Source organism: Leucopleurus acutus (assembly GCF_964270905.1).
Source record: "Leucopleurus acutus genome assembly, chromosome: 1".
In the NCBI taxonomy this organism is placed as follows: Eukaryota; Metazoa; Chordata; class Mammalia; order Artiodactyla; family Delphinidae; genus Leucopleurus; species Leucopleurus acutus.
This window is the reverse complement of record NC_139142.1, coordinates 154,307,959-154,333,127: the sequence shown is the minus strand read 5'-3', so window position 1 is coordinate 154,333,127 and position 25,169 is coordinate 154,307,959. Positions and strand designations below refer to the sequence as shown.

The following is a 25,169-nucleotide window of genomic DNA, read 5'->3' as shown; positions in this document are numbered from 1 at the left end:
TTGTCAATTACAGGAGAAAGAACTGCTTCAGTTTAATATAACACTGGACTCTGCACATTATCCAGTTCATATGACACAGAACATAGAAAAAAATTTTTAAAGCAAAAGGAACTACCACTGAAAATGCATGCCTTAGGTGAGTGGGTCTCAAACTCTAGAATGAAACATGAGAATCACCTGGAGGGCTTGTTAAAACATAAATTGTTGGGCCCCATTCCAGTGCCGGTGTCTGGTGCCGGGGGTCTGGGGCACAGCCCAAGAACTCCTGTAGCCCAGGACAGAGAAGCAGCACAGAGTGTGCTGCTGGAACATTCTATCCATTAGGCATTATGCAGCAACGAAGGGCTGCCTGATGGTCCTGCCTGGAGGTATTCCAGCCCAGGCTGAGACTTCATCAACTGGATCCTCCCACGGATGATTATGGGGTGTCTGCTCAGCCACGGTTTTTCTTTAAAACTGCCCCTACCACAGCCCCAGTTAAAGAGCTGAGGCTAGGTGGCCATATCAGAAGCACGAAAGCCTGCCCACCACGGTGGACCCATGATCCACAAGAACTCAATCTGCAGGCCAGCTGGACCAACCTGATTCTTTCAAGAGGTTTTGAATGAAGTGAAACTGGGACTATAATAGGTCTCAGCCCTTCAGAGCAGTACACGTAGAGCTGGGTGGGCATCATGGCAAACTACAGTCAAGGTTATGAGGAAGCAGGAAACATAAGTGAGCAAAGGAAGATGACTTGCAAAGATGAGAATGGAGCAGCAGCTGGGTACCCATCCCAGCACAGGAAGCCGGTCTGCATCCCATGAACTTCCCCTGCACCCTTCCAATAACCCATCTTGCAAGCCCTTCGCTTCCACACAACAGCAACCCCTTTCTCATCGGACAGCAGAGCTGGTACCTGAACCTACACCACACTCCCATTACTCCACTTTTGCTGCTTATGTCTCCACTAAAGTCCAGAACATGGCATGAAGGCCCCCTGCTTGAGGGGACAACAGGGTAGGAGTGGCCTGTGACATGGAGTATCAGGGGGAGGGGAGAGCAGAAGGCCCTGGTGACCAGCAGGGCAGCTGAGGCCACTTCAAGGCATCACAGCCACCTCACAGGTCACACGCTTGTCTAGATGGCAAATCACTTAATTGAAGACTTTTAAGTGCCATTCCTGTTTTTACGATTTGCATGAGTGTTGGGCTTTCAAGAATCTGAAACACAAAGCTGTTCGTCATCTATTTTTATACAAAAGCAAAATACTTACTAGCCCTGCCTTAAATTGGCCAACTCTCCACTTACCAGTCCAGTGTTTTTTTCCTTGAATGCTGTCTTGTGGACTAATGGTTTGAGGGCAAAAGTAAAGTAAAATCCCACTAATTTTGGTTATCTAGGGAGAATTTCAGCACAAAATAATGAAATGACTAAAGTGTCAATATTTTGTAAGAAAGGCAATTATGGAACTATCAAATGAAGGGAGAAACTCAAACTGGCCCATTAACAAATGTTCCCAAAGAGAGGTCTACCTGAAAAGATCTCATTCATTCTATACCAAGGCACCCACTTGTTTCAAAACTGAATGTTCTCCTCACACTAAAGAGGCACAAACTACTGACAGACACAATGATTTGGGTGAGTCACAAAAGCATCATGAAAAAGTGAAACAAGTCAGTCTCACAAGGCTACATACGGTCTGATTCCACTACGTGACATTCCAGAAAAGATAACACTACAGTGATAGAGAACAGATCAGTGGTTGCCAGGGGTTATGGGTGGGGGGCTAAGGGGTGGAAAAGATTAGAACAAGAAAGAGTTTTAGAGGGGGGTGGAGAACTATCCTGTATTTTAATTATGGTTGTGATTATAAAATTCACAGAACTGAAAAGCCAAAAAAGAGATCAATTTTACTGTCCGACAATTATTTTAATAATACTTAAAGACACACACATATAAAAATGAATGTGCTTAGAAACAATGTATACTCTTAAAAAGGTGCAACCTGCCCCCCGTGATCCAGTTTATGCAATGAATCTGCATATTTTCTTTTCGTCACAGAATGAAATTATAAGCTGCAGCCTAGCTGAAACTAAATTAACAGATATTCTGAATCATGTGGATCTAAGCTAATGAAGAGAAATTGTACTGCTGCAAAGTTGGAAAGCATGCCATGTGCTACGCCCATAACCTAGGTATCAACACAACACTACATGAAGCTGTGACAAGCACCAAGGACAGGGCCACGACTGAAGAAACACCATTAACTGTTCTGAACTTTTGAACTATTAACTCCTCCTATAGTCAATTAAACCACAAGTATTCGCCAGTGATTTTTTTCACAAATCATATGTTTAAAATAATAAAACATTGTAAATAATATCTATTCACTATCTAAATTATTTTTTGCTTAATTTATCAGCATGTTGCTAATATCAACCATTTTTTAATTCATCAGAGCAAATCCCTCTCTCTACTTATAGAAAGGGATGGGAAAGCAAGGAATAAAATTCTATGATTCATCCCTGGACAGAGTCCCCATCAGATGATGATGGTAAATTAAGTGGTCATGCAGAGTCTCATATATAATAACTATTTTAGAAATAAATTTTTAAAAATTACTCACAGATACCATAAGGCATTCAAAAGCACATAGAAACCAGAAGAAATTTTAATTTCAGAAAATTGCAAATGAAATAGGTTAAAACCTGTGAGTTTGCAGCTTACTGGCCACAGGGTATAACTCAACCCCCAAGGCTACAGAAAATATTGGTGGGAAACGCTGCAGCCTTACCAGCTAAAGGCATCAAAGATCAAATTTTAGGACTAGGAAAGTAGTTGGAAATTTAAAGGTTCAGTGGCAACATGGAAACCACAGAATGAATGAAACCTTAATTCAGAGCAACTGCCCAAATCTCTGGCTCATAAATAATCTACACATGAGTGAAGGAGAATCCAGAGGACTCAACCAAAAGAAGTCAGAAACCAGAGAGAGATCCACCCTTGAAAGATGGAACTACTCATGATCAGATCTGTGACTCTGTTGCTTTTCTTAACCAAGTACATTCCTCAACTTGGGCAGCTCAACTGGCAGAAAGCTGAAACCAAATGGGTTTGACGGGTAAGGGTAAGAGCCCAAAACCAGCAGACGCAAGGAAACCACAGGGATCAGCAACGTCCATACCCAAATCTTTGTCTGGCCATCAACTTTGCAGGCACAGGGAAGACCTCTACAGAGCCAGGCTACAGAAGCAGCCATGAGACGTCGTACTAACACGTGTCAGCAGTTACATATCAAAGGAGACAGAGTTTGTGATTTGAATCCAGGCAAGCTAAATACCTCCCAGATCAAAAATCCTCAAAAACACACATAAAAAGTCAGAGTTGCTGCAATATATCTGCAACATCTAGCCTTCAACCAACACATGAAAAGAAACAGGAAACTGTGACCCACACTCAGGAAAAAAAAAAAAAAAAAAAACAGATATAGTCAATATAACTGATTTTATCTTTTTCTTTTTTCTTTAGATTTATTTTTTATTGAGGTAACATTGGTTTATAACATTATATACATTTCACATGGACAATATATTTATACTTTTGAATCCCCTACACTGTGCTCATCACCAAAAATTTAGTTTTCATTTGTCACCATACAGTTGATCCCCTTTACCCATTTCACCCTCCCCCTTCCACTCCCTCCCCTGTGGTAACCACTACTCTGTTCTCCATATCTAGGTGCTTGTTTTATTAGGTTTGGTTTGTTCATTTATTTTGGGGTTTTGTTTGTTTTTATATTTCACATATGAGAAATCATGCAGTATTTGTCTTTCTCCATCTGACTTATTTCATTTAGCATAATGCCCTCAAGTTCTATCCTATCCATGTTGTCAGAAACAGCAAGTTTTCATCTTTTTATGGCTGCATAGTATTCCATGGTGTATGTATGCCACATCTTCTTCATCCATTCATCTGCTGATGGGTATTTAAGTTGTTTCCATGTCTTGGCTGTTGTAAATAATGCTGTGATGAACATATATCTTTTTGAATTAGTGTTTTCATATTCTTTAGAAACTCAGATGTAGGATAGCTGGATCATATAATAGTTCTATTCTTAATTTTTTGAGGACTCTCCATACTGTTTTCCATAGTGGCTGCACCAGTTTACATTCCTACCAATAGTATGGGACCATACAAAGGTTCCCTTTTCTCCACATCCTCACCAACACTTGTTATTTCTTGCTTTTTTGATAACAGCTATTCCAACAGGCATGAGGTGATATCTCACTGTGGTTCTGATTTGCATTTCCCCAATAATTAGTGATGTCAAACATCTTTTCATATGCCTGTTGGCCATCTGTATGTCTTCTTTGGGAAAACGTCTATTCAGATCCTCTGCTCATTTTTTTTAATCAAGTTGTTTATTTTTCTGTTGTTGATTTGTATGAGTTCTTTAAATATTTTATATATTAACATTTTATAAGATGTACATTTACAAATATCTTCTCCCATTTGGTACTTTATCTTTTCATTTTGTTGATGGTCTCCTTTGTTGCATGGAAGCTTTTAAGTTTGATGTAGTTTATTTTTGCTTTTGTTTCCTTTGCCTGAGGAGACAGATCCAGAAAGATTGCTAAGACCAATGTCAAAGAGTATACTGCCTATGTTTCCTTCTAGGAGTTTTATGGTTTCAGATCTTTCATTCAAGTCTTTAATCCATTTTGACTTGATTTTTGTGTATGCTGTGAGATAGTGTCTAGTTTTATTTGTTTGCATGTGGCTGTCCAGATTCCTCAACACCATTTACTGGAGAGACTATCCTTTCCCTATTGTATGTTCTTTGCTCCTTTGTTGTAAGTTAATAGTTCGTATATGTGTGAGTTTATGTCTGGGTTCTCAATTCCATTCCATTGATCTATGTATGCTTTTCTGCAAATACCATGCTGTTTTAATTGCTATAGCTTTGTAAAAGAGTGTGAAATTAGAGAGTGTGATACCTCCAGCTTTGCCCTTTTTCTCAGCATTGCTTTGGCTATTTGAAGTCTTTTATGGTTCCACATAAATTCTAGAATTTCTTTGCTTAATTTCTATGAAAAATATCCTTGGTATTTTGATAGGGATTGCATTAAATCTGTAAATTGCTTTAGGTAATATGGATGTTTTAACAATTTTAATTCTTCCAATCCATGAGCACAGAATATCTTTCCATTTATTTTTGTCTTCTTCCATTTCAGGTCTTCCACCTCCTTGTTAAATTTATTCCTAGGTATTTGATTTCTTTTGTTGCAATTGTAAATGGTATTGTTTTCTTAATTTCTCTTTCTGCTAGCTCATCGTTAGCATATAGACACATAACACATTTTTGTATGTTGATTTTATACCTTGCAACTTCACTGTATTTGCTTGTTATTGCTAATAGTTCTTTGGTAGAGTCTTTAAGCTTTCCTATATATAAAATCATATCATCTGCAAATAGTTTTACTTCTTCCTTTCTAATTTGGATGCCTTTTATTTCTTGCCTAACTGCCCTGGCTAGGACTTCCAATATTATATTAAATAAGAGTGGCAAGAGTCAGTACCCTTATCTTGTTCCTGATTTTAGAGGGAGAGCTTTCAGTTTTTCATGACTGAGTATGATGTTAGCTGTGGGTTTATTACATATGGCCTTTATTATGTTGAAGTATGTCCCTTCTACCACTTCATTAAGAATTTTTATCATAAGTGGGCATTTAATTTTGTCAACTGCTTTTTCTAGATCTACTGAGATAATCATATGTTTTTTATCCTTCATTTTGTTTATGTGCTGTATCATGCTGACTGACTTGTATATGTTGAACCATCCTTGCATCTCTGGAATAAATCCCACTTCATCATGGTGTATGAACCTTTTAATGTATTGTTGGATTTTGTCTGCTGATATTTTGTTGAGAATTTTTACAACTATGTTTATCAGAGATATTGAACTATGTTCATCATAGACATATAACTATTTTCATCACTGTGTGTGTGTGTGTGTGTGTGTGTGTGTGTGCTGTCTTTGTCTGATTTTTGTATCAGGATGATGCTGTCCTCGCAAAACAAGTTAGGAAGCACTCCCTTCTATTACATTTTTTGGAAGAGTTTGGGAAGGACAGGCATTAAAGCTTTGAATATTTGGTAGTATTCACCTGTGAAGCTGTCTGGTTCTGAACCTCTGTTTTGTGGGGAGCTTCTTGACTACTGTTTCAATCTCTGTACTAGTGATCAGTCTAGTCAGATTTTCTGTTTCTTCATGATTCAGTCTTGGACAGTTGTATGATTCTAAGAATGTGTCCATTTCTTCTAAGTTGTCCAATTTGTTGAATATAGCTTTTCATAATATTCTCTTGTAATCCTTGGTATTTCTGTGGTATCCGTTGTTATTTCTCCTCTTCTGATTTTATTATTTCTTTCCTCCTACTGACTTTGGGCTTTGTTTGTTCTTCTTTTTCTAGTTCCTTTCAGTGTAAGTTTAAATTGTTCGGGATTTTTCTTATATCTTGAGGTAGGCCTGTTTTGCTATAAACTTCCCTCTTCGTACCACTTTTGCTGCATCCTATAAATTTTGGTATGTCATCTTTTCATCTTAATTTATCTTCAGGTAATTTTTTATTTCTCCTTTGATTTCTTCATCAACCCAATAGCTGTTCAGTAGCACTTTGTTCAGTCTTCATATATCTGTGATTTTTTCCATATTTCTTCTTGTAGTTGGTTTCTAGTTTCATACCATTGTGATCAGAAAAGATGCTTGATGTGATTTCAATCTTCTTAAATTTACTGAGACTTGTTTTGTGTCTCAACATATGGCCTACCCTTGAGAAAGTTCCATGTGCACTTGAGAAGACTGTGTATTCCACTGCATTTGGATGGAATGTTCTGTACAAATCTATCCAATACATCTGGTCTAATGTTTCATTTACCACCTCAGTTTCCTTGTTGATTATTTTGTCTGGACGATCTATCCATTAATGTAAGTGGGGTGTTAAAGTCCCCTACTATTATTATGTTGCTGTCAATTTCTCCCTTTAGGTCTGTTAATAATTGTTTTATATATTTTGGTGCTCCTATGTTAAATGCATATATATATGCATTATATATACATATATATATATTAATCACTTAGTTTCCTTGATAAATTGTCCCCTTTATTATTATATACTGTCCATTTTTGTCTCTTGTTACCTTTTTGGGCTTTAAGTCCATTTTGTCTGTCGAGTATGGCTACACCCACTCTCTTTTTTTTTTTTTTTTTTTTGCGGTACGTGGGCTTCTCACTGTTGTGGCATCTCCCGTTGTGGAGCACAGGCTCCAGACGCGCAGGCTCAGCGGCCATGGCTCACGGGCCCAGCCGCTCCACGGCATGTGGGATCCTCCCGGACCGGGGCACGAACCCGCGTCCCCCGCATCGGCAGGCGGACTCTCAACCATTGCGCCACCAGGGAAGCCCTTTTTTTTTTTTTTCTTTTTTTTTCTTTTTTTCACCCACTCTCTTTTGACTGGCATTTGCTTGGAGTGTTATCTTCCATCCCTTCACTTTTAACATATGCTTGTCTTTAGAGCTGAGGTGAGCCTCCTGTAATGTATGGTTGTTTCTTGTTTTTTAATCCATCCAGCCACTCTGTGTCTTTTCATTGGTGAATTCACTCCATTTACATTTAGGGTAATTATTGGTAAATGAGAATTTACTACTGCCATTTTATCTTTTGTTTTCTGGTTTCTCTATATCACTGTTGTTGCTTTGTTCTTGTGTTTCAGCCTGCCATCTTGGTTTGGTAGCTTTCTATGATTTTTTTCAGTTTCCTCGTTTTTTATGTTTATTGTCTCTGCTCTAGATTTATGTTTTGTGGTTACCATGAGGTTTGTATAAAACTCCTCATAGATAAAATAGTCCTTTTTCTGCTGATCACATCTTATCTTCATTTCCCTATAGGGTTTCTGACCTTTTCCCCTTCCCCTTCTGCATTTTTGTTGTCTCATATTATCCCTTTTCATGTTGTGAGTTTGTTGCCAAATTGAAGTAGCTATAATTATTTTTTCTGATTTTCCCCCTTTAACCTTTATGCTATAATAAAATGTTTAATACCTATTCTGATAGAGAGTTACAATTTTCTGATTCTATGTATCACCTTACTCAAAGTTTTGTGTCCTTTTACCTTCTTGTTTCTGGGAGAAGAGCTCCTTTCAACATTTCTTGTAAGGCACATCTAGTGTTGATGAACTCCCTCAGTTTTTAGTTACCTGGGGAAGTCTTTATTCCTCCTTTATATCTGAGTGATAATATTGCTGGATAAAGTATTCTTGGGTGACAGTTTTTATCTTTCAGTATCTTAAGGATGTCATTCTACTCCCTCCTGGCCTGTCAACTTTCTGCTGAGAAATCTTCTGATAGCCTCTGTGGGTTCCCTTGTAGGTTACCATCCTTTTTTTTCCCTGGCTGCCTTTAAAAATTCTTTCTTTGTCATTGACTTTTGACAATTTTAATATGATGTGTCTTTAAGAAGGTCTTTTTGCATTGAGGCAATTAGGTGTTCTCTTAGCTTCATGGACGTGTATATCAAGTTTCTTCTGCAGGTTTGAGAATTTCTCAGCTATGATTTCTTTAAATAATCTCTCTGCTCCTTTTTCCCACTCTTCTCCTTCTGGGATACCCATACCCTAATATGCACCCTTCTTAAAGAGCTGGATAGCTCTCGTAGAATTTCTTCATTTTTTATATTTTAATTCTCTTCCCTCTTCTACTTGCATCATTTCTAGATTTCTGTCCTCAAGCTCACTACTCTCTTCCATGTGGTCTGATGTATTTCCAGTGCTTTCTAATGCATTCTTTATGTTGTTTATTGAGTTCTTCAGCTCCAGAATTTCTTCTTGGTTCTTTCTTAGAGTTTCAATATCTTCAGGAAAGTATTCCTTCTGATCATTAATTTTACTCCTGAGCTCACTGAACTGTCTTTCTGAGTCTTCTCATAGCTCAATGAATTTCTTCATGACACCTATTTTGAATTCTTTGCCAGTTAAATTGCAATATTCTGTGACTTTAAATTTGGCTTCTGGAGAACTGTCATTTTCTTTTTGTGGCATGGCGTTACTTTGGCTCTTCATGGCACATGACGAGTTGTTCCTCTGCCCACGCATTTGAAGTAGCAAATATCTTTCTGCTTGATTCTAATGATTCAACAGGTTAGAAATTAGAGGTCTTTCTTCTGTTTTCCAGTAGGTGGCGCTATAGCACAAGTTTATGGTTTTCCTTACCTGAGCTGCCTCCAGTTATGTTTGAGAGTTGGCACATTCTACCCTCCACCACCTCTGTCAGAGGTGTGGCCCGTGTCCTCATTATTGCTTCTTGTGTCTCCAGGGGTCAATGATGCCTTCCTGCTGCTAATGTCACTGGGATGATGGGCTCTTCCCTGGCATCCAGGATCCCCTGAGTTGTAGACTCTGCTGCCACAGGGGGAGGATGAGGGTGGGCAGAGCAGGGGTTGCCCAGGCACCTGTGCTATGCCCAGTGTTGTAAGGTTCACAGACTCCATCACTGTGTGTGGAGGAGTAGGGGGCCTGAGTTGTGAGCACGTCAGTGGCTGGAGGAATGGGGTCTCAGGCCCCACTGCTGCTGCTGCCCAGTTACCTGTGGCTGCAGGCACCACTGTGGCTGCGAGGCCAGAGTTGTGCTCACTGCCTCCCCTGCTGTTATGTGTTCTCTGGGGCTATGGGCTCAGCTTCCATGGCCAGAGAGCTGGGCTGCTGTTCCCTCAGTTCTGCCTCCCCTATGTGTTCCAGTCCACCCACCTTTAAATGTGCAGATATGTGGAAATCTCTGGCATCCCAGTGGGTTCAGCAGAGGCACCTTTGTTGAGCTGTGGATGCTTTACTGCCTGTTGACTGAAAGGGAGCTTTTCACTCTGTCATGTTGCTGATGTCACTCTAATATAACTGATTTTAAATAGGCCCAGACGTTGGATTTGGTAGACAAAGAACTTAAAATAGCTTTACAAATATGTTCAAAGAATTAATTTTTCAAATTAAAGGGAAATATATGCTCAATGAATAAATAGAGAATCTCAGCAAAGAAACAGAAACTATACATAACAGAAATTATACAGCTCAAAAGTACAGTAACTGAAAATTTTAAATAGGTTCAACAAGAGTTTGGAGATGGCAGATAAAGTTGGGAATATGGTTCAAGAGAAATTTTCCAGCCAAAGAAGAGAAAAATGTTTGAAGAAAAATGAACAAAATTTCAGAGAGCTGCAAGACAATGTGAAGCACCCCAAGGTACATATAACTGGAATCCCAGAAAAAGAAAAGAGAAAATAGCACAAAAATTTGAAGCAATAATGGCCAAGAACTTCCTGAATTTGGTAGAAAACTTTAAAGATTCAGAAAGCTCAACAAACTCCCAAAAAGATAAACAAAAATAAAATCACCCCTAGACAAATCAGTTAAACTGCAAAAGAAGCTAAAGAGAAAGTCTTAAAAGCATTCAGAGAAAAATGCCATGTCATGTAAGACGAACAACAATAGATTAACTGCTGACTTCTCACCCAAGACTATGAAAGCCAGAGGATACTGGAACAACATATTCAAAATTCTGAGGGAAAAAAGCTAACGCTAAGGGCTTCCCTGGTGGCGCAGTGGTTGGGAGTCCGCCTGCCGATGCAGGGGACACGGGTTCGTGCCCCGGTCCGGGGGATCCCACATGCCGCAGAGCGGCTGGGCCCGTGGGCCATGGCCGCTGGGCCTGCGCGTCCAGGGCCTGTGCTCCACAACGGGACGGGCCACAGCAGTGAGAGGCCCGCGTGCCACACACACAAAAAAAGCTAACACTAATTATTCTACATCCAGCTAAACAACCCTTCAAATATGAAGGCGAAATAAAGGCATTTTCAGTAAACAAAACCTGAGAGAATTTACTGCCAGCAACTGCACTACAAGAAATGCTAAAGGACGTACTTTAGCCTAAAGGGCAACTGGGACCTATACAAAAAAATTGTAATGGTAAATATGTGGGTAACTATTTTTAAACTATGTATTTTTTCTTAACATCTTTAAAAGATATAACTACTTAAATTAAAACTTATAAGTCAGTAGCAACAGATTTATAACAAACAGATCTAACATATAACAATAGCAGTTATGTAAATAAAATGATGGGTACATAAAAATACACTATTGCAAAGGTTCTATATTTTACCTTAAGTAATTCAATATTCACTCTAAGTTAATTTAAGTTTAAGATGCATATGTAATCTCTAGAGTAACAACTTTAAAAAGTACAAAAATATAAAGCTAGAAAGCCAAGAGAGAAATTAAAATGGAATAGTAAAAAATATCTGATTAAGGGCTTCCCTGATGGCGCAGTGGTTGAGAGTCCACCTGCCGATGCATGGTACGCGGGTTCGTGCCCCTGTCCGGGAGGATCCCACGTGCTGCGGAGTGGCTGGGCCCGTGAGCCATGGCCGCTGAGCCCGCGCGTCCAAAGCCTGTGCTCTGCAACAGTGGAGGCCACAGCAGTGCGAGGCCCGCATACCGCAAAAAAAAAAAAATCTGATTAAAACAAAAGGAGACAGGAAAGGAAGAACAGAAGACACAAAACAAATTGCAGCAGAGAAGATCTGAGTACAATCATATCAATAATTAAATGTAGGGGACTTCCCTGGTGACGCAGTCATTAAGAATCCACCTGCCAATGCAGGGGACATGGGTTCGATCCCTGGTCTGGGAAGATCCCACATGCTGCGGAGCAACTAAGCCCACACACCACAACTACTGAGCCTGCACTCTAGAGCCCATGAGCCACAACTACTGAGCCCATGTGTCACAACTACTGAAGCCGCATGCCTAGAGCCCGTACTCCACAACAAGAGAAGCCACCGCAATGAGAAGCCCACGCACCGCAATGAAGAGTAGCCCCCGCTCGCCACAACTAGAGAAGCCCACGAGGAGCAACATAGACCCAACACTACCAAAAACAAATAAATCTTAAAAAATTAAATGTAAATAGACTAATGTTCCAGTCAAAAGGCAGAGATTATTAAAACTAGATTTAAAATCCAAGACCCAGTTGTATGCTGTCAACAATACACATGCTTTAAATATAAAGACATAGACTAAAAGTAAAAAGCTAGAAAGAATATATTCTGTGCAAACAGTGAGCATAAGAAGATGAAGTGGCTGTATTAAAAACAGACAAAATAGACTTCTTAACAAGAGATATTACTAGTGACAAGTGGAAGGACACTTCATAATAACAAAATGGTCAATACATCAAGCAAATATAGCAATTATAAATTAGATGTGACTAATAACAAAGCTCCAAAATACACAAAGTAAAAACTGACAACTAAAAGAAGAGATGAATCCACAATCATAAAGATTTTAACATACTTCCCTCATAAATTCATAGACTTAGACAAAAATATTAGTTAAGAATATAGAATATCTGAAGGACACCATCAATCACTTTAACCTAACCAACATTTCCTAACCAAACATGAAACCTAATACCTACAAAATACACACACTCTTTCAAGTCCATATGGAGTGTCTACCAAAATAATATACAGGGTCGTAAAACAACTCTCAACAGTTTTCAAAATATTAAAATTTAATAAGATAATATAGTTACAGATTATATTATCTTATTACAACAGAATTAAATTAGAAATCAACAAAAAATAAAACATCTGGAACAGCTCACAAATATCTGGAAATTTAAAACTCACTTTTAAAAGAACCACAGAAATCACAAAGTAAATTGGAAAATATTTTGAACTGAATTATAATGAAAACTGGTAAATGATAAATTAGACCACTAAAATTTAACACTTCTGCTCTTTGAAAAAATTATTAAACCAAAATGAAAATGTTTTCAAAATGTATCTGATTAAGAACCAATACCTATGGGAGGGAGGGAGACGCAAGAGGGAAGAGATATGGGAACATATGTATATGTATAACTGATTCACTTTGTTATAAAGCAGAAACTAACACACCATTGTAAAGCAATTATACCCCAATAAAGATGTTAAAAAAAAAAAAAAGAACCAATACCTAAAACACATAAAGAATGCTCAAAGCTCAATAATAAGAAAACAAATAACGCAATAAAAGTAGGCAAAAATATTTGAGCAGACACTTACCAAAAAAGATATATGACCATAACAAAAGCACGTGAAAACATGATCAATAACATTAGTAAAATGCAAATTAAAACCGAAATTAGATACCACTTCCCATCTTGCAGAATGACTAAAATTAAAAATACAACACCAAGTACCAGCAAGGATGTAGAGTGATTGGAACTCTCAAACATTGCTGGTGGCAAGGTCTATATAATTATTCCATGGAAATGCTTTTATTCTGTCTCTCCAAAAATAAGCTAATCCAGAAATAGGCAGTAAAAAATGTTTTTAATTGGCAATGTATACCTGAAAAATATATTTTATTTACTTAACTTTCTACTCATTTGATACTTTTTAATATATAAATTTATTTATTTATTTATTTATGTGTTTTTGGCTGTGTTGGATCCTCATTGCTGCGTGCAGGCTTTCTCTAGTTGCGGCGAGCAAGGGGCTACTCTTCGTTGTGGTACAAGGGCTCCTCATTGCAGCGGCTTTGTTGCGGAGTGTGGGCTCTAGGCATGAGGGCTTCAGAAGTTGTGGCACACGGGCTCAGTAGTTGTGGCGCATAGGCTTAGCTCCTCCACGGCATGTGGGATCTTCCCAGACCAGGGATTGAACCCATGTCCCTTCGTTGGCAGGCGGATTCTTAACCATTGCACCACCAGGGAAGTCCCTCATTTGATACTTTTTAAACTAACTCAGTTGTTGAGTAACTAACAGTCAATTGCCACTTAAAAAAATCAGTGCGTGGATGAAAACAACAATACCTAGTAAGCAGCTTCAGAGAACTTCCCATCAAATTCGTGGAATTCGTCAGAAATGAAGAGGAGGCAGAAATCCAAGCACCTAGACTGATCTGCCTCAACTCAACACCATAATATCCTCCTTCCACTCCAAGGTTCTGGGTCTGCCTTGGGAAGAATGAGGCAGCCACATCCAGCCTCTGCTTAATTCTCACAGAACAAAGTCTGGGGTATCACTGCAACCAGGAGCAACAGCAGCAGTGGGCAAGACCAAGGTGAAGCTCCTTATGCCCCTTAGCTGTGGTTCTCACACATCAGGTTGGAATCTGTTAACAGTTTTTGTTTCTATTAGTAGGACATCTACAGCACAAATGATTTAGCTACAGATTTAAGACAAGCCATTTGGTAGAAAATGACAACAAATGGGTCTCCTAAGAAAGAGGAATTAAAAAAATACTTCCATTTCAAGTATTCTCCAGATCCTTGGTCTATCTAAATAATGACTAAAGAAAACAGCCACCCCAAAAAGTGAAACAGTACATCAAAACAAAGGACAAAGGGCTTTCGTGACCCAAGGAGCTGAAAGACACAGGTGCTTCAGCCTCTATGACTGACCTTGACAAATAAGTAATTACATGACTTGCTTGCATGGGAAACTGGTCATCTCACACCACATCGAGGGAAAAAATTGAAACGCAGACTTACTCCATCCTGGACAGGTGGAACACATACACAATGTGAACACAGCTCATAATCATAGCCTTTTTATCCCCAGAGAAAAACACTCAACTCAGACAACAGCATATCTATGGTGGTATACCTGGCAATTTTATTTTTGCTAAAATTCAGAACTTTGTAAGAATTAAATGATGGGGCTTGGACCAGTTGGGTCAGAGATGTTGACTGCCTTTCAAAATCAAAGAAACTATTAAAGAAAGCATCATTAAAGAAGAGACTGATCTCTTAGACAAAATAGTACAAGTTCCACACTCCCTGCTCATCACAGCCCCTAAAAATAAGCCCCAGGATTTTACCCTAACCTCGTTATCACGCCGACCTCCCTCTCTTCTGAGGTAATGTCTATAAATCTTGGCATCCAGTGTGCATTTGCACCACATGTCAGCTATTACCAATGGCATTTTTCCTGACAGCTAATTGGTAACATTAAAGAAAAGAAATGAAAAGCATTGAGCTTGCAAAGTCATTTTACAACCATTAACAGCAACAAGTATTTTACGGGGGCCATGGCACTGCCTGGGAATCCAAGGACCATGATGAATATTCACTCTGCCAGTAAAACGAGAACTGTGGTGAAAATGAAATCCATACCTTCGGCTTATTTACATGGCAGCTGAATTAGTGATACTTCTCGTGCCAGAAGATTCTCTCCAAGTAACGTTTGGGCTCAAGGAGTCCTCCAAGGCAGGCAGACACCCAGAAGCCTCCCCCCCGGAGCCTGAAGTGGCAGTGACCCCACACGGCCGCGTGGCCCTTACCTTTCCTTTTGGTTGTGTAAAATCCAACAGCTGCTCCGTCTCTCCACAGAATTTTAGCCTCCTCCTTCACAGAGTGAGGTAAAAAAAACATGTCATCATCATCCAAATTCCTCTCCAGTCTTCCAAAAATAACGACGTTTAGAATAAAAAGCACAATCCTTTCCCCAAATGACTGAACCTTTGAAGGAAAAACAAAAAGAACATCTAAGTGAGACAAGGGGAAAATGAGACACAATAAATTCTATGCTTGGAATCAACCCACACCCCGGGGCCAGGTGTGGGCTCCCCCACCATACAGTTCTTCTCATGCTCAAGATCCAAAATGCGTATCATAGTTTCTCACGGAGGTTTTCCCACCCCTGACCTTTCACATGCACTGGCCTCCAGGAGCAAGGAGCATGGCCAGAGGGGCCTCCTGGGTCTCCAGGACCACAGACATGGAATGTGAAGAGACAGAGAACAATCAGTCACATGCCAGTGAAACAGGAGGTTACATAGAGGCAAGCAGTTTCAGCAGAAACCCTGGATGTGTCCAGAGATAAACCCAGTCTGCCATTTTTAACAACAGCCCCAGAATTCTGACCCTCAGAAGGAGGGTAAATAATTGGGGATAATTATTGGTGTCCAGTTGCTACACCAAGAGCAACTGATTTTCAATGGCTTGTGACTGATTTTGAGCACATACTAGAGTCCCAACCCCAGAGAGTTACTGGGACTCAAGGCCTAGCCCATCCTAAGGCTACAAAATGGAACTGTCTCTCACCCATTGCAATGTCATGACAATTGAGGAAACTGTATTGTGGTCAAGGTCAGGCCCACAAAAGAGCTTGACCATTAACAAGTCAAAATGATTTCCTGCTCCTGCCTGCTCATATTCTCTGCATTTGTATAGCCCACGGATGGCACAGGTGTGGCATGAATGAAGGCCTCCCACTCCTGCACCCACAGCAGACATAACTAATCAATCCCCACTCTACGTGGCTGAGCCTGGATATGGTCTCAGAATCCTCCTAAATGCAGTCTCCCAGACAACTACAAGCAACCGCTAAAATGTGGCACTTGAGATGAAACCAATCAGCTAGTGACAAAGTGATGGTATTGTTTTATTAGCTTTTATTTCAACAACATTGCTGTGTGACAGCCTAAGGGTGTGGGTGTTTGTCGCCCCTTCCTATGCAGCACCGTGAAATCAGCAAGAGTATTACCTGGGCTGAGATTGCCCCCCACCTGCTACCGTTCGATTCTCACCACCCGCCAGAGAGGTCCTGGTTTCTAGGTGAGGAAATTGAAGCTCAAAGAGGCTAAGCAATTACGTGTACTGATTTCCCTGCCTTATTCCGAAGAGGCCTTAAGACAGCTGGACAAGGGCTCTGTCAAAGGCAGGCAGGTTTACAGCACCAGACCAGGACTTCTGAGTCCCAGGCCAGGGTACCTGCTACAGCCCAGCCAGTGGCTCCCTTCTGCACTTTCATCCATTAGAGCTTTGGGAAAGGGAAGTTTGATATAAATATGAAATGTTTGGTTTTGTATTTAATACTGGACCCTTAAATGTTTATTATCATCACCATCATCATTGTGGTCATGGCTTCTTGGCCTAGATTTGCTGGGAGATCTTCAGCAACTCACAACGCCTTTCAGTTTCAGTTTCCTCCACTAATCAAGGGAGAAGACTGCCTAAGTGGTCTCTCAGACATTTGTATGTTTTTCAAATGCTCCAATAATAAAAATAAGTTAGCTTGCAGCCCTCTAGCAAATGGCACAAAGTGTTTAGTGCCAATAAACTTATTAACTGGCCCAGAATGCAAAATGTTTCACCTTCATCTGGAGCCAAATCTTAGATGAGAAAAAGATTTGCAAAAGCCACACCAGCTTAACTCTGAGAAGCCACCTCAATTTTGTATCTCAGACAGTAGCAGCCAAATCAAGTTCAGACTTTAAGAATAACTAGTTCATCACAAAACCCAAGGGGTGTAATGTGGGAGGCTATATTTTTCAACTTATAAAACCAAAAAGTTCAGAGGAAAGCCAGAAGAGAAAAACAGATTGCATCTGGCAGAAGGGAAATATCCAATCAAAAACTGGCAGGAGAAAAAAGGAGAAAAAGAAAATGCACTTAATTTGTCCAATTTCATTACAGGGGGAAAAAAGTGTGTGACATGTGATTCTGACTTAGAAATGTTTCTCAAAACACAAAACTAAGAACCAGTTCTAATCCCTCAATTAGGACCACTAATTATGTTCACAGAAAGAACACTAAGAAAGTTGGTGTTTTGTTTGGTTTGGTTTGGTTTGGTAATTTGTAAAGAAGAGCTGGCTAAGAAACAGAATGTAATTAAAAGAAAAAAAAAGTCAAGACACCAAGTTCTGTAAATGGAGAGGGAAACTATCCCTACATACAGCTGGGGCAGACAGATCTTTACAACCTGCTTCATTAAGTGGAATCTCTCTGTTCACAACATAAGCCACATTTTCAGAAAATGTGAGGGTTTTCCTCATCTAAATTTAGAAGAATTGATACACAAGGGAAGTGGCCACTCTTGTCCTGAAAAATATATATATATATTTAAAAAGCAAATCAAACTCTTCCCGGGATTCAGAACACCCAACCGCTCATACCACCTGCTTCATGCACAGATAATGACACACACAGGCAGATGTGTGTGTGTGTATGCCAGGCAGCACCCATTTGCTGAATCTCCAGCCATCGTTAACTTACTGGAAGAAAACCCTTTTCAAAATAATATCTATCGGGCTTCCCTGGTGGTGCAGTGGTTAAGAATCCGCCTGCCAATGCAGGGGACACAGGTTCGAGCCCTGGTCTGGGAAGATCCCACATGCCATGGAGCAACTAAGCCTATGCGCAACAACTACTGAGCCTGTGCTCTAGAGCCTGCGAGCCACAACTACTGAGACCACGTGCTACAGCTACTGCAGCCTGCGTGCCTAGAGCCCATGCTCCGCAACAGGAGAAGCCACCACAATGAGAAGCCCTCGCACCACAATGAAAAGTAGCCCCTGCTCGCCGCAGCTAGAGAAAGCCCACGTGCAGCAACGAAGACCCAACGCAGCGTAAAATAAAATAAAATAAATAATAATGTCTATCAAGTCAATTAAAACCAGATCTGAAAACATCCTGCAATTTGTGACAACATGGATGGAAGTTGAGGGTATTATACTGAGTGAAATAAGGGGAAAGACAAACACTGCATGATCTCATACATGTAACATGAAAGAGCCAAACTCATAGCAACAGAGACTAGAGTGGTTGTTGTCAGGAGCTGGCGGTGGGGGAGAGGGAAAGATGGTCAGAAGGTTCAAACTTCCAGTTATAAGATGAACAAGTTCTGGGGATCTAATATACAGCATAGTGATTGTAGCTAATGATACTATATTACATACTTGAAAGTTGCTAAGAGAGGAGGTCTTAAATGTTCTCACCACAAAAAAGAAATGGCAATTATGTGATGTGATGCAGGTGTTAACTAACACTGGTGGTAATCATTTTGCAGTGTATCAAATCAACGCATTGTGCACCTTAAACTTACACAGTGTTATATGTCAATTATATCTCAACAAAGCTGGGGGGAAAACAGACTTGAAAAAGACAACCCATAGACTGGGGAGAAATATTTGTTAATCATATATGCCATAAGAATTTGCATCTAGAATATAGAAAAACTCTTACAACTCAACAGGAAAAAGTCAATCCAATTACAAAGTGGGCCAAGGGGGCTTCCCTGGTGGCACAGTGGTTAAGAATCCATCTGCCAATGCAGGAGACACGGGTTCAAGCCCCGGTCCGGGAAGATCCCACATGCCATGGAGCAACTAAGCCTGTGTGCCACAACCACTGAGCCTGTGCTCTAGAGCCCATGTGCCACAACTACTGAAGCCCACGTGCCTAGAGCCCGTGCCCTGCAACAAAGAGTAAACTCGCTGCAACTAGAGAAAGCCTGTGTGCAGCAACAAAGATCCAACACAGCCAAAAATAAATAAAATAAATAAATTTTTTAAAAAGTGGGCCAAGGATTTTAATAGATATTTTCCCCAAAAGGACACACGAATGGCCAATAAGGACATGAAAAGATATTGAACATCCTTAGCCACAAGGAACCCTCACCCTTGCCATCCTAGGTCTCTATAAAGCCACAGTGCTTCAAAGACCACCAGGCCTGCTGTCAGAGAGACTAGCATTTGTGTCCAGTTAAATCACTTACAAGCTGTGTGGCTCAGCTTCAATTTCTTTGTCTGCAAAACAAATACCTTAAAGATTCTGAAGTCAGATAATCCCTGTGAAAAGTCTGGGTAATACACAGGCTAGCATCTAACGTAATATCTACCTCATAGTAAGTACCAATAAACACTACTGGAATGCAATAAAGAGAACCTCCCTACACTCTAGGGAGATGATGTGGATTAAAGTTTCAAAATTAAGATGTGAGAGGCCACTCAGGAAGGTAAGAGAGATTTACCAATAGCCAGGTATCTGTTGCATATAGCCATTTACTACTATTTTCCTTGCTGGCAGGGTGTTCCAGATTGAACTGTGTCCCCCAAAAAGATGTTAAAGTCCTAACCCCCAGTACCTATGAATGTGATTTATTTGGAAATAGAGTCTTTGCAGATGATCGCGTCAAGATGAGGTCATTCGGGTGGGCCCTAATCCAACATGACTGCTGTCCACATGGAAAAGGGGAATTTGGACAAAGATAGACAGACAAAGAGGGAAAAGGATGAGAAGACACAGGGAGAATGCCATTGATAAGCCAAGGAAAGCTGAGGCCACCATAAGTTATGAGAGAGGCCTGGAACAGATTCTCCCTCACAGCTCTCGGAAGAAACCAACCCTGCCAACACCTTGATTTTGGACTTCTAGCCTCTGGGACTGGGAAATGATACACTTCTGTTGTTTAAACCACCCAGTTTGTTGGCACTTTGTTACAGCAGTCCTAGAAAATGAATCCACAGGGGTAGACTGCTTAAATTATTAACATGATAATAAGTACACTGACCTTTAAAACCTGTTTTGCAATGTCCACTTAAATTTGCAATACCTCACCTTCATCAGACCTTCTCTTGCAGGATCAGAGGTTCTTAGTACATCTTCAGTGGTCCACCAGGACTCCTTCATGTAAACAGCCACAACTAAAGAGGAAGCCAAGAGAAAACAATGATATACACATGGCCAACTGGCCACCAAAGGGGCAGTTTTAGCAACATGCAGCCACTGTGAAGGTGCAAAGGAAAGTTATGTGTGGCAAAAGCAGGCGATGTTTCTAGAGCTGAGTTGTCTGAGAGCACTGACCAGGACAGAGTGACCACTGTCACCTCAAAGGACTTCACAGGTGTCTGCAGAGATGGCCTGTTGTTGACCCCAACACAGGATGGACCCCAATGCTACTGGGCGCAAGAGGCTACACACCAATATTGACAAATTCAATGGGTGAGAATTATATTTTTTTTCAAAGTCCAACTATGTGACAAATTTAGTCAAACTTGGAGCTCCGCAAATTTAGTCAAACCCAACATTATCTAAGGGCATGGAACAAACCATCTTCTTATCACCCTCGGTGCTGGGTTTGACGCTGGCTTCTTTTACGTGCTTTTCTTTCATTCTCATGATGAAATTGTCATCTGCCTTTTTCTGAGGACGCTAACATTCTGAGAGGGGAAGGCAAACAGCTAGGAGGGCTGAGGTCAGGTCCAACCCTCAGTCACTGGACTCCAAGTTCAGTGCTCTTTCCAAGAGGCCAGAGATGGGTCAGCTGTTGATGAGGAATAATCATGCAGGGGTTGTGGGGGGGCTTTGGATAAGAAGACTCTGGGGCTGGGACCTGCAAGAGAGGAAGGGTAGAGACATCTCTCCTACCCCACTCATGCCCCGCCCTTGTCTAGACAGTCACTGAGGCCTGTTGATTCCACCCACTCTGAGTTTAGACATGGGTCCTGCTGCTTAGTAGAGGTGATCCTGGAACACTCTCAACCTCACTAAGCCCCAGATTCCTCATCAGAGCTGCCCAAACTGATCACCCAAGGTGGCTAACAAATTCCAATGAGGATCAGGTGTGAAACACCCAATGCAGGGCCAGGCAGGTAGGATGCCCTCAGCACCTGCTAATGAATGCATCAGTTCTCCCCTACTCATGCTGCAGTTGCCAGGTCCCATCATTCCACCTGCTGCCCCAGGACAGGATCCACTCCCTCCCCAACCCTGAACGCTACTGGTCCATCTCTCCAGGTAACTGAGAGCACTCCACCTGGTCCCCTGTCCCCCCAGTCTCCCCTGCCAATCTATCCCTCCTGAGGGGCCACTCCAAATGCAAATGCAATCATGGCCTCTGCCTCTTGTCTCTCCTTTCCTTGCTTAAAAATTACATTTTAAAACACTAAAGTCACTTTGGTTATTTTCTGGTATCTTTTTTTTTTTTTAAGATTGTTTTCAAGAGAAGTTTTAGGTTCATGGCAAAATTGAAAGGAAGGTACAGAGATTTCCCATATTCCCCCTCCCCCACACACACATCCCCCACTATCATCATCCCCCACCAGAGTGGTACATTTGTTACAACTGATGGACCTACACTGATATATCATATCGCCCAAAGTTCTAGTTTACATTAGGGTTCACTCTATGGGTTTGAACAAACGTATCATCACATGTATCCATCACTATGATATCATACAGAGTATTTTCATTGCCCTAAAAACTCTCTGTGCTCTGCCTGTTCATCCCTCCTCACCACCCCTTACCCCTGGCAACCACTGATCTTTTTTCTGTCTCCATAGTTTTGCCTTTTCCAGAATGTCATATAATTGGAGTCATCAGATTAGTTTCTTTCCCCTAGTGAAATGCATTGAAGGCTACTCTATGTCTTTTCATGGCTTGATAGCTCAAAATTCTTCTCAGCACCGTATCTGGTGCTAAAATATTCCATTGTCTGAAGGTACCATAGTTTAGTTCTCCTCCACTATCTTTTTATACCCCTTTAATTGCCATTTTTATACCTGTTTCTCAAGCCAGGTATCTGAGCCCAAGGGGTCCAAAAGCCACAGATAAAAAGATACATCTTCCCAGTCAAATCTTTTTGGCTGAAGAGTTGAAGGAAAATAACACAGAGTAGAAAACAAAAGTCCCTTGAACATCTACTATAAGGCTCAAGACTTTAAAACAAATTTTGTGGGGCAATCAAGTTAAGCTGCCACCACCTTCTTCCCTATTCCTCTCTGCTCTTTGAGGAACTTTCGTAGAAAACCCTGTGAAGACCAGGTGATGACATTAGCTATCGTCAGGCACTAACTCTGTACAGTCCCTCCCTCCTCTCCAAAGACCAACAGCATCTAATCCACTGTCAGTTTCATACCATTGGCGAATTTTATCTTCTCCAACAATAGTTCCAAAATTGATACAGCCGACTGAGAGAGAAGTGCCAATTAAATGCCTGACATCTGCCTTCACTTATTCAACTAAATTCATGTTCCAAATGGCATCTACTAGAACTTGCAAGAGGCTTATAAAACCATAAGGATTATTTCCCTGCTTAACAAGGTGAATCAATAAAAGATGTTCAATTGACTAATACAGATGTTCAATTTACTAAGATAGTTTCAAACAGGAAATGTGTTATGATTTGGTGTTTGTGTGGTGCCTTGCAAGTTACACAGTGCACTGCAGAGCATTAATTAGCCACACAAGTTGTCACAAAATAGACTGAATTTTTTTCAAAACTAATATTAAGCTGTTAAGTGTACATAACAATGAAGGTGAAGTCTGATCAAATGTAATAGGCTTAAAATGAATTGTCCTCAAACACAACTCTTGAAAAAGAGTCAGCCTTCCAAAGAATAGCAGCTTTTGATCAGAAAAGCCTGCTACCTAGTCAAGAGGAAAGGGGCCAGAGTCCTCGGAGAGAGGCTGTTTCCAGCTCAGCAAGGACAAAAGATGGACCTGGGGGACTGGCAGGCATTGCAGAGCCAGCCTTGGGGCATCACTTTTGAGACCCTGGAGCCAGCAGGTTCCAAGAGTTAGAAAGTGGAAACTGGGGCCTTCCCCGGTGGTCCAGTGGTAAAGAATCTGCCTTCCAATGCAGGGGACGCAGGTTCGATCCATGGTCGGGGAACTAAGATTCCCACATGCAGCAGGGCAACTAAGCCCACGCACCACAACTACGGTGCTCGCATGCCTCAACTAGAGAGCCTGCGTGCCGCAAACTACAGAGCCCATGCACCTCGGAGCCCACGTGCCACAACGAGAGAAAGAAAATCCCACACACCACAACTAGAGAGAAGCGCGTGCTCCACAACGAAAGATCCCACATGCTGCAATGAAGATCCCATGTGCTGCAACTAAGACAGCCTAAATAAATAAAAAAATAAGATAAAATAAAATGAAACTGGAAACCACACATCCATACTTTTAAAAGAAAAATACAATCCTGATCAGTACCCTCTGGCTCTCCACCATCTAGGACCTGGGAGACTGGACCCCTGCAAAAGGCTGAGCAGTGGTGACAGCAGTCGATGGGGCATTGTGGGTCACAGGCCAGCCTTGCTTCACTGATTTAATTCCCCTCTCCCCTTGAGTGACATGTAACCACAAAGAAGATGCCAGTAATGGATTTTATTCTATAACACCCCAAGGTCTTCCAAACATGTTAAGACAGTGAGGTCCCTAAGGCTGACTCCCAGTGGCCTGGTTTCATCAAGGCTCAGCAGGATGAACTGAATTCAACTACCTGGGGCTGAGTTCCCGAATGCACAAATGGCCCTGTCCCAGGTCTCCAGAGGCTGATGAGTAAGTCTCCATCCTTGCCCCTGGGAGTTGGTAGCCTGCAGAGAAGAGAGAGCTAGACAAGCTGATGTGATATAGGGCAGGACATGATAGGTGCTAGAATCGAGCTGGGAGCCACAGAGTCCAGAGGACCCAGAGGAGGGGGTCAGTTCTGCTGAGGGGTTTGGGAAAGCATCCCTGGGGAATTTGCCAGCTCGGGCTCTGGATCACTGTGTAACGCTTCAAAACAGGCAGAGATGACATGAGAGGGCAGAGTAACCCATGAGCAGAAGCACAGAGCCCTACAAGTCCAAGGCCACACTCAGTGCACCCCAAACATTGGGGGTAGCTGGACAAGGCTTAAACAAGGGAGAGGCAGAGCTGCAAACATCGATTATAGCAAGGTTGGAGGATACACAGCTAATATGCAAAAGCCCACCACTTCCCTGTATGCCAGCAATGAACAAGTAGAATTTGAAATTAAAAACAATACCATTTACATTAGCACTCCTCAAAAATGAGATACTTAGGCTTATACAAAATGAAATACTTAGATTTATGCAATCTAACAAAAATATGTGTAAGAGCTATACAAGGAAAATTACAAAACTCTGATTAACAAAATCAAATAAAAACTAAAGAGATATTCTATGTTCTCGAATAGGAAACCTCGATATTATCAAGATGTCAGTTCTTCCCAACTTGACCTATAGGTTCAATGCAATTCCAATCAAAATCCCAAGAAGTTATTTTGTGGATTTCACCAAAATGATTCTAAAGTTTACATAGAGAGGCCAAAGACAACACTGAAGGAGAACAAACTTGGAGGACTGACACTACTCAACTTCAAGACTTACTATAAAGCTACAGTAACCCAGACAGTGTGGTATCAGTGGAAGACAGATCAATGGAACAGAATGTAGAGCCCAGAAATAGACCCACGTAAATGTAGTCAACTTCTCTTTGGTCAACTTTGACAGAGAAGCAAAGGCAACACAATGGAACAAAGATAGTCCTTCCAACAAATGGTGCTGGAACAACCGGA

At 41.0% G+C, this 25,169-nt stretch overlaps 1 protein-coding gene across 1 annotated transcript in view; it reads right to left on the bottom strand.

Annotated features, from left to right (window-relative positions):
* Window positions 1-25,169, bottom strand: part of LOC309969081 (protein FAM169B-like) — a gene marked incomplete at its 5' end in the record, with an annotated part of 85,016 nt that overhangs the window by 20,342 nt on the left and 39,505 nt on the right. Inside the window, 2 exons of the mRNA XM_082850635.1 lie at window positions 15,361-15,538; window positions 20,420-20,505. Coding sequence (XP_082706761.1) covers window positions 15,361-15,538; window positions 20,420-20,505 — 264 coding nt within the window. The remainder of the gene's footprint in view (window positions 1-15,360; window positions 15,539-20,419; window positions 20,506-25,169) is intronic.